Source organism: Lactuca sativa, chromosome 5, assembly GCF_002870075.4.
Source record: "Lactuca sativa cultivar Salinas chromosome 5, Lsat_Salinas_v11, whole genome shotgun sequence".
Classification (NCBI taxonomy): Eukaryota; Viridiplantae; Streptophyta; class Magnoliopsida; order Asterales; family Asteraceae; genus Lactuca; species Lactuca sativa.
In genome coordinates this window covers 258,620,210-258,631,267 of record NC_056627.2, presented here as the reverse complement: position 1 = coordinate 258,631,267, position 11,058 = coordinate 258,620,210, and the positions used below count along the sequence as shown (strand labels likewise).

General features: G+C 35.5%; 1 protein-coding gene across 1 annotated transcript; it reads right to left on the bottom strand.

Annotated features, from left to right (window-relative positions):
• Positions 1 to 2,812: 2,812 nt before the first annotated feature.
• On the bottom strand, positions 2,813 to 4,200 carry LOC111880230 (probable E3 ubiquitin-protein ligase RHY1A). The gene is made up of 3 exons (XM_023876638.3): positions 3,789 to 4,200; positions 3,370 to 3,557; positions 2,813 to 3,288 (listed from the first exon to the last, which is right to left on the bottom strand). Exons 1-3 carry the CDS (start codon positions 3,987 to 3,989, stop codon positions 2,928 to 2,930), a joined length of 750 nt encoding a protein of 249 aa, XP_023732406.1. The 5' UTR covers positions 3,990 to 4,200; the 3' UTR covers positions 2,813 to 2,927.
• Between the last annotated feature and the right edge of the window lie 6,858 nt (positions 4,201 to 11,058).

The following is an 11,058-nucleotide window of genomic DNA, read 5'->3' as shown; positions in this document are numbered from 1 at the left end:
CTAAATTAGGTTAGTTATGGCCCAATAAGGTCCATTTAAACATTTTGTTTCATTCTAGGCCCAATATGGCCCAAAATATTAAAATAAATGAAAGTGGGTCCAAATTAGAGCCCACTCAAGAGTTTTAAGCCCAAGATAGTCCAATTGGAAGCTTATTGGTCCATTGGGCCCAATAAGGAAATCCTAGTCCAAAATGGACTCAAACAAGGATTTCTAGGGTTTCCAATTGTTTGTTGGCTATTTGCAGTGCATGTATGAAGTGTTTGATTGAAATTTTGTTGTTATTGAATAAGCACCTTACATGCTTTCACCTTGTTGGTTCACATTTGTTATCATTGTTCAATGTTTACAAGGCTTCAAATTCCTAGTTGTGACAAAAGAAATCCATTTATGGCCTCAAACAAGCACCAAGAGTCTGGTACATTGAACTCACAGCCTTTCTCCTCAAGTTTGGTTTTCAAAAATCTTAAGCTGATGCCTCCCTTTTTATTTACAACTATCAAAACATCACGTGTTATTTCATGGTTTATGTAGATGACATCGTATTAACGGGCAATGATAACAAATTTCTCACTCATTTTATCACAACTTTAAGCACCAAGTTCTCTCTCAAAGATCTTGGTATGTTTCATCACTTCTTATGGGTTGAAGTCATTCCAACTCCTACCCGTCTTTTGCTATCTCAACATCGGCATATCCAAGACATTCTAAACCAATTCCATATGGAAGGTGCCAAAGATGTTATCACTACCTTAAGCGCCACAGAACCATTATCTCTTTTTGATCAGTCACCCACCGTTGATGCCACCCCCTATCGCAAACTAGTCGGTTCCCTCCAATACTTAGCTTTCACTCATCTCGATATTTCCTTTGCCATAAACAAACTTTCTCAATTCATGCATACTCCTCGTCAAACTCATTGGCAAGCTCTCAAACATCTCCTTCGTTACCTTAAAGGAACAATTCATCATGATCTAGTCCTTAACCGTAATTCCTCACTCATGCTCTCGGCTTTCTCCGACTCTGAGTGGGGTGGATTTCATAGTGCAGGTCGTTCTACAACAGCCTATCTGCTGTATTTGGGTACCAACACTGTGTCATGGCGATCCACACGACAAAAGACAGTATCTCGCTCTTCTACCGAAGCAGAATACAAAGCTTTGGCAAATGCTTCAGCTGAGCTAAATTGGCTTAAAATTTTACTTCATGAGCTTGGCGTACCTACAACTACAACTCCAACACTTTTTTGTGACAATACAGGTGCTACGTATCTTTGTGCAAATCCAATCTATCACTCGCGAATGAAGCATGTGGCTCTTGATTATCACTTTGTCCGGGAACAAATTGCCTCGGGTCTTCTCAAAGTACTTCACGTTCATTCACAAGACCAGCTTGCAGATATGCTGACCAAACCACTTACACGAGCACCATTTCTGAAAAACAGATCCAAGATTGGAGTCTCCGATGGAGCCTCCATCTTGCAGGGGCGTATTAAGGATATGGAGCCCAATACCGAATCACAGCAGCCCACATGAATCACAACAGCCCACAGCTTTACATCACGTTTATAATTCATTGTTATTCCATATGTATATTTGATTGTATAGTCAAAGAGATCCTATAATATCTCCTATATGTACTCCCGTAGATTCGTTCATTAACAACTTGTAATCTGCCTATATATGGCATGTAAACTATGGAATGAAATTAAGTCTTTCGATCACTATAATCTCTTTTTAATACATATGTTAAAATAAACTATGAAAAAAAAAGTAAATAAGATGCACCTATCAATTCTAAGTAGTAATACTACTCGGAGCAAGTGAGGTGAACCGATATTTTTCTTTTTCTTTTAAAGTAAACGAAAATAAATGAAGTCTTGATAGTATATTAGCTTAAACATAAAACATAAAATAAATACTTGCAATATGATGTAGAATTGTAGAAAAAAAAAACATTCAAATGTTTGCATTAATGTCCTAAGACAAATCCTTCCCTACTCATGCAATAGTTCATTAACGTTTGAATTTAAGATGATATTGTCTATAATTAAGTTCAGGAACTTAATTTCAACGAATCTAGTGAATATTTTCATAGGAAAAGCAAGGTGATTTGAAGTGGTGTTAATGGTGCAAGTGTTCTTATAGATCCTCAAAATAGCAACTGTTAGTTTCAATACACTCATATGTTCAAAATCCCAACCTTATTTGAATTACCTTAGTATATTGTTGCTAATAGCCAACTAGTAAACCAAAGCTATTAATCCAATGATCGTCTAAATTTAGGATACAACTATCAATAATTAACATGCACTAGAACTTCGTTTCTACAAATCTAGTGAATGCTTTCATAGGAAAAAACAATAGGATTTGAAATGCTATGGATGGTGCAAGTGTTCTTAATTGTTTTTCAACTTTCAAACAGTCATACGTTCAAAAAACCAACCTTATCCGAATTACCTTAATATATTATTGCCAGTAGAAAACTAGAAACCCAAAGCCATTAATCCAATGTCGAGCTCATCTTAGTTTCTTAGCCCATGTTAAATGGGTGAGATAAAGCCTTATAAGGCTATAAAACATTCATATTCCCACCTACGTAGGACAACCTTCACACCTACTAAAATTAACCAAAACTCCAACAAGGATTTCATCACAAATGCGCTACCAAGACATCTATTCCTCGACTTCATATGATCATATCCAATCTAAGCTTCAGATCTACGATGTGTGATGGAGAATTTACTCAAGATTCGCCACATAGTTGGAATAAATTATGATACAATATTGTATAGATAAGAGATTTTGTAAGCTAGGAAACAAGATATCCTCTTATTTGTTAGGATTGTAATCTTCTATATTTAAAATCATGAATTAGAAGGTAAAGACAAGGATAATAATACACAACAAATATAATCAAGAAACAAGTTAGTTGCTACTTATAACCACAACTTTTCTACAGTTTGGGCAGGCCCCACAAACCTCAACCCAAGGAAACAAACAGCAGGAGTGGAATCTGTGCATGCAAGGGAGGTTTATCAGTTCATCACCTTCCTCAAAACCTTCAAGACAAATACTACACTCCCTTGATGCACTTGGGATTTCATTACTTTTTTCATCGTATTTGTAAACCTTTATCAACAAGCAGTTTAAGGCATCTTGAGAAAGTCCAGGGGTAAGTATTCTTGTTGATGATGGCATTGCTATTACTCCCGAAACTGGTTCATCAATGAAGCTATTGTAGACATTGTACAATAAATCATCATCTTCATGAAGGCTGGATGAAGACCTATTGTATCCCAAGATAAAAAATTAAGTCTGAATTTGATTCATGATCAGGAATTGAATCCACCCAATTAAGAAAGATTACCTGTTTTCTGAAACATGGACACCTCTCAATCTTTCGAGGAGTCTTTCCCTTGCAAGTAACACAACTCCTGGAAGCCTATCGTTTTCAGTGGTGCCCCATCTGCGTATGCTTCTGAAATCTTCTGAATTGATGATGCTTCCAGAGGGTGAGTGATCATGACTACCACCTGCTTCCAGCTGAACTAGCTCCTATTCATGGGGATGATCATAAAGCATGGAATTATGACTAATTTGAGGAATTTCAATGAAAAATAAACAAATCCTAAACCCTAGAAGCAAGAAAAGAGATCAGATCAACAAAACCTCGTGTCTACCTATCAAATTTCAAATTTAACGTATACCTAAAATTGCTGTTGTTTTGGACATAATTTACAGTCAGGGTTCGTTCAAATCACATATCAAAGAGAATTTTGGTTGTACCGAGTGGCGATGACGGTGGATACGCCGAGAGGGAGTGTCAGAGCCTTCGAGATTCCGGCGATTGTGATGCCGGCGATTTGTGATGTGGCGGGAGGAATTTCCTTTAGCTGGTGAGGAATCTGAGTCTTTGTCGTCGACGGCGTTGTTGTGAACACCAAACCGAATCCTTCTGTTGTGAAATAGCTTGGAAGCACTCGTCATTCAACAGTATCCACGAAAAAACCCTGATTACAACTAGATTTGCAATCAGTTTAAGAAATATCACGACAAATTAGTGAATTACACAGACATGATAAAGATTATGTTTTGGGAGTGATGAATCAGTGTGTAAGTTGTAACAAAAGTAAAAGATGGAAAAAGGTGATGCCTTTTTGAATTTGGTAAAGGTAATCCGTGGAACATTGATTTCACGTGGAAGATGTAAGAAAATTAAATTTCGTGTTTGACTTTTTGGTTTTTACCCAACTGCTACACCGAACAGATAAAGTGGCGGCTATCGAAGAATGGAACCTTGTCTGCTGGGCTTTTTGAATTGCAATAGCCCAATTAAGTTTTGGAAAAGGGAAAATAACTAATATGTCCTACCAACTTTCTAAGGTTGATTAAGGCCCTGTTTGTTATCGTCTGACTCGGACTGAGTCAGCGATTAGGGCTGACTCGGTCAGACAATATGTGTTTGATAGAAGTTTTCTCAATCAGAACGTCTGGCCCATATCACTTTCTCGGTCAGACTTTGTAATATAACTAACTGGAAAAATTACACACATGCCCTCTCTTTGCTTTCTTCTCATCATGACCTAAAAGAGATACTAGCAAGGAAAATTGGCTGCTAACATCGACAGTTCTCCATCGCATCTCCATCGCCGTCGTCCCTTCCTCAGTCCGACTACCGGCCAGAAAGACTATTCCTCCGTTCGAGCCCCGGCGAGCAAACATCGATTTCTGCATCAATAGTTCCGATTCTGATCAGGTAAGCATCGATTTTTCTTTCCTCGACTCATAAATACTTCCGATTTCTTCCATCATCGACTAGCAAGCATCGATTTCTGCATCAATAGTTCCGATTTCCGCCATTATTTCTCTATAAGTTTTGATTTTTACTTCTCGATTTTTGCTATTTCGATTGTTGTTGTTTCAAATTCTGCATCTATTTTACTGTTCAAAGTTCTTTTGCTGTTGAGAATGGATAAAAGTTTTGAATTTTCAAATGATTTGTTCCAAGTGATTTGTTGTTTACTTCACGGTATGATGTTGAATCTGCCTTTGCCCGATTTTATTCATACCTGAACATATACATATATATGTTCAAGTGATTAACATAGATGCCTTTGTTGATGCCAATACCAGGGTATCATCTATTGTCTGCAAATCAATAATTTGAGGGTAAAAATGTCATTCTACTTACTAATGAACATATTGCATTTTATTGATTGCAGGGTTTGAAATCACAAAAGAGCATTGATTTGAAGTATGATATATGTAGATGGGTTATTCTTACTATATCCATTGTGGTGTAGAACTGTAGATAGGATTTGCAATGATATAGTAAGATAATGTATCTCCACCTCAGGTTCAATGATATAATAACCTCATTTTAGGCCATGTATGGTGGTTTTAACTTATAAACAGATATGAGATTTGATTTTGAGATGAGTGACACAATATTTAATCAAGAAATCAATTTGGCAGAATTTATTGGTATTTCTAGTATGTTTTATAGACTCAAGATGACGGTATTGCTTTATGAGATGTAAACTTGTGATGTTTGGTTATATTATTTGGTGTGGATTTATTATTATTATTATTATTATTATTATTATTATTATTATTGCATAAAAATGAATAGTATATCAGGGTAAAATGGTCATTTTGCATCAGTCAGCACGTTTAGTCAGATGTACAATCAAACAACATGATTTTTTACTTGGTTAGAATTTCTTACTCGGACAGACATTTCTGAATCAGCACTTTCTCAGTTAGTAACTATCAAACGCAGCCTAAGTGTCTATTTTTTATTTATTGACAATAACATATGACTTGATGGGTGTGACATCCCCAAATTTACGGTCATTTTAAAATTTTTATTTACTTATTTTAAAATAGAGTATTCTTTTGTTGCAGAACTGGTCCCAAAAATATATTTCAGTGTGAGATAATATTAATTAACATTAAACATTTATGAAAAAACGTTCGATATTGATATTCTCTCAAAACTTGGGATGTCATGACTAATATAAAACATAAGCATAAATGAACTTACATTAATTTACACTAAAGATCTACATCTTCTTTAATCTCTCAATGTAAAGTATCTTCGCATCGTGTTATACAAATTAACTGAGTGAGTCAAGTTGAGAAACATGGTGAGTACAAAAGAATTTCAATCCCACAACGTTATAATATGTATATCTTAAAACCTACAAGATCATTAATGCAAATATACCGCATATAAACAATCTACCCATCCCATCGATCCTCTCATTTCAATACTCTTCCATACTCTTGGATTTGGAAATGAATATATTTACCTAATCCATAATCGCATATTTAAAAATGAATGGTTTTACATAATCCATACTCTCGGGCTAGTAATAAATAACTATATGTAATCTACGCTCTCGGGTTAGTGACAAATAACCATGCCTAATTCGTACTCTAGGATCAGGGATGAATGATTATGCCTAATCCATACTCTCAAATCAGTGGCAAAAGACTATACCTAATCCGTATTCTCAGACCAGGAGTATCAGAATTCTACTCTCCGTTCAGGTATCACATGCGCTCTTAAGGATATGCTATCTATTGTCCCATTTAAACTTAAGTCTCTTTCACAAGTCTTATATTATCTATTGGTAAGACTACAATACTCACCTCCTAAAACTTTTATTATTATCATCATGAAATAATAAATATGTATATCTTAGAACATACAGAACCATACTCGGTTCGCATATCATATATTAAAAAATATGTTCTTAACACCTATACCAGGAAATAAGCATATATTTCACATATAAACTCTTTAACATATATTTAATACTTTAATTAATTATTGTATTAAAATCATGTTCATGAAAGGGACTATGCACTCACCTGATAAAGTGGATGATCAGAAAGTTGGGCAACACTTCGCTTTAGCACTTGGCTTTTCCTTTGATATTACCTAGGTTTAATTATCACTAAGTCTTAGTTTATTATTTCTTGTGACTAGTTAATAGTTGAGATTCCTCAATAATCCTAATGTCTACTCATCTATAGCTGAGAAGAGAAAACCAGGTATGATCAAAGTGGAGGTAGGGTCCGTTTGGTATACAAAATATAGTGTTTGGTAATCTCACTTTGAACACCTCACTAAATCAAGCCTAGACATTATCCCCGTAAGTAAATCAATTAGTAATACGACGTTGGAATCACTGACAAATCTTATTTATAAATTCATAACACCGACTATGAATTTAAATGTAAATTAAACTAAATAAAATAGAGTGTAATTTAACTTACAAAGATTCCCTACACAAAAGTCTGAAAACTGAATTGGCAGAACCCTGGTCTGCTAACTGTTGGGCTCTGAGGGGTCGCAGTGCATCATTGAAGTTTAACAACTAAAGAAAATGGGCTATTTCCGCTAAAAACTTGAGAGATAGATAGATAGATAGATAGATAGAGATAGAGAGAGAGAGAGAGAGAGAGAGAGACGTGGAGAATGTGTGAGAAACTAACTGAATTTGAAAGCTATTTATACTAGAAAAAGGCATTGCACACTACACATATTGTCTAAGCGTGCCACACAAATGGTCGGGAGTGGTGACGTGACATTCATCTAGTGGTGACACATGTTGCAATCTCATGGGTTGTTGATGTGCGCCGCACAAGTTATCTGTGTGCGCGACTGCGTGCAAATTTTTAAATTTTTTAAGAAAACCCATAACTTCTTCATACGAGCTCCATTTTTATCGGTTTTATATCCACACATAGCTATCTACGAGATCTACAACTTCCATTTAGACCCAGTCAGCTAATTTTGAATTTATTTTAAAATTATATTTTTAATAGGCTTAGACTGTTAAAGTCCGTTAAAAATTCATAACTATCTCGTCCGACTCCGTTCTTGACTTTCTTTATATCAACAGACTCTTATTAACAATATCTTCAACTTTTATTTAGATTGTTTCTCCTAATAATCGACCGATCTTAATTTAAGTTTCTGACCCGTATACTGCTACGTTGAACTTCGCAAAATCATAACTTCCTTTCAAAAATTTAGATTTTGACGTTCTTTATATGTACGCTCTTGGTTTAACGACCATTATGACTTTTGTTTAGATTTCTTTGGCTAAAAATATATTCATCAAAAATTCACTTTTTACGATATGTAGAGTCGTGCCGGTTTAATCATGAAACTTCAAAGAAGCATAACTTCTTCATAAGAAGTTAGATTCCAACATTCTTTATGTGTACAAAATCCTAGTCACATATACTATAAATTTGTTTAAGATTATTTATCCTAAATAACCTCCTATCAAAAGTCATTTTTAACACTTAATAAATCTTAATTGACTACCCCGAATCTAAGGGTGTTACAGTTATCTTCCCCCTTAGGATGATTACATCCCAGAATCATCAACAGAATGAGGCTTGTATAATGACTCTGCACGTTTCCTTTTCATCCTAGGTAATAATCGTAACTTTTGTGTCATTTTCTAACTCTTCTTGACCGTTAACGGTGCTCAATTCTATGCTTTCTATTCCTTCTAAATTCGATCTCCATTGGAGACTATTGCTCTTCTAGAATACACTTAACCTAAATTAAGGTCCTTACTTCAACTATCGTAATAGACCGATGGGTCATGTTCTAACGACCTCTCATCGTATGATGCAACGGTTAGACTCAGGTCTCTTTGAGTCAGACTCTAGCATGAAAAACACCTTCCTTCATGTTTTAATGTGATATAATCAAATTCTAACATGTAACACTTCTAGCTACATGTTGCTTAATTTTAATGGCGATCACGATAATTATATTGATCGCTTTGATTGTCTTTCCTTTGATCTTTTAACCAAAGTCGAATGCTACGTTGAACTTACTTCGTAGATTAGTCGGACTTGACATGACCACTAAGGTCTAAATATTTATTTTCGTAGTCATTACCAAAATAAGGGTAATGATGGAAATGAACAAAATAACTCAACTACTTAGGGACTTAGTAAACCTGTGACTTTCCATGGTCCAAGTGTGAGTCATGTGCTTCCGATAGTATAAGCCTCGACTACCTTTCACACCTACTCATACTCATCCCAAGAATTTCCTTACAATTCACCAAGTTATAATAAAAAGGAAATCACATAGGAAGCACATAACATAATTTAGGAAATTGCATTATATCCAAAAACGGTTACAAGATTTATTTGTTCTATATGCGTATCACATCATGCCACATAACCTACTACTAATCATTTGTCTCATTCTCTCAAGCACTCCAGACAAGCAGCTCCAAATTATCTCTCTCTTGTTTCCTCATCAAGTCCCATAAAATATGCCCTCACCTTTGGCAGAATATTTAGATTTGTAGCTTCTTTCTTCTTTGGGTAGTTCTTCATGACATGCCCTTCCTCCTGACATTCAAAGCACACCCATCCTTCATACCGATACTCATCAGAATAATGACCAGGTCTTCTGCTCCTGGAGCAAGTCATTTCTCTTTTTGTATTGCCCAACATGCTTCTTTTTGCATTTATTGTACCATTCTGCGTCGTTGACACCTCCGGATCTCTTTTCGTTGGGGTCATACTTTGAAAATTTTCTTTTCTTTTCGGACCTTGAAGATCCCTTAAGCTTCCTCTTCTCTCCCGCCTCAACTTTTTCTAGATCCTTTTCCTTGATCTGGGTCTCTACATTCCTAGCCGCCCAGATGGCTCTTTTTAAAGTAGTTTCTAGCTTCACCTTTGGACCAAAGTTCACTGGTAGTCCACTAGAAAACTTATTGACCATGGAAAGTTCAGTAGGAACTTGGTAAGGAACTAGCTTCATCTTCTCTGTAAAAGTTGCAACATACTCGTTGACATTCATCTTACCCTTCTTCTGATTATGGAATTCATTGTTGATCTCCAGAAGATCTTGTTTACATCAATATTTCTCCATTAGCTCCTCCATAAAGTTCTCCGATGACATCTCCTCTACTTCTCCCTTCGGCCATGATTCAACTAATAACTTCCACCAGCTTAATACTTTGGTCTTCAGCTGTCAGACCGCTAAGATGATCTTTTGTCGGTCGCTACAGTCACAAAACTTAAACACCATTTCCATCTCAGAGATCTAGTCCAGAACTTCTATTGGTATTGGGATCCCATAAAGACTTGGTGGCTTGACACTCATGAAGTCTTTGTAGTTATACCTATTCCTTTTAATTTCCTCATCATGTTTATTCCTTCTAACCCTTCAAGGTTCAACTTGACTAACAGTTTGACTGTAATTTCCTTCCTCAGATCGTTCTTCTTCCAGCTCACGTTGCATGATGGGTGTAGTAGGTTCATCTCTATTACCCTGAAGTAAACATCTTGATTCTTCCATTTGGAGAAATAACACTGCATGTATCATTGCTATTGTGGCTGGTTTGGGTGCAGGTGCGATGAATTGTGCATGACTCATCAATCGCTCAGGATGTTCATTTCCATTACTGTTTCTTAATTCACTACGTTTCCTCACCATGACGTTATGTACACCAAAGTAGTTGTTCGAGACGAGAAATTTAGGATATAGAAGGTTTTAGATGAATAGTTCTCCTTATCACTCCGAAAAATTATATGCTAGTTCTAATACTGTAATTAAACGTTAAGAAACCTGAACACATAAAATTTCCTAATTCTATGTCGGCAATAGACCTTAAAGTAATCTAGATAGACAACCTATGGCATGTTATTCTATAGATTATTTAGCACATAAAAGCAAATTAGGCATCTTATCCTAAATTATTCTAGTTCTTGTGTAAATTTAGGTATACTACCTAAAATAAAGTAGATACTCACCTCACAATCATTTCTTAACATTCTAAGTTTAAGTCTAGAAATTCCTTAAAATTCCTAGTTCACTTAAACTAATGCTTTGATACCAACTATGACATCCCCAAATTTAAGGTCATTTTAAAAATTTTATTTATGCTTATCTGAAAACAAAGTATTTCTTTTGTTGCGGTATTGGTCCCAAAAATATTATTTCAATGTGAGATAATATTATCATTAAACATTTTCGAAGAAACATTCGATATTGACATTC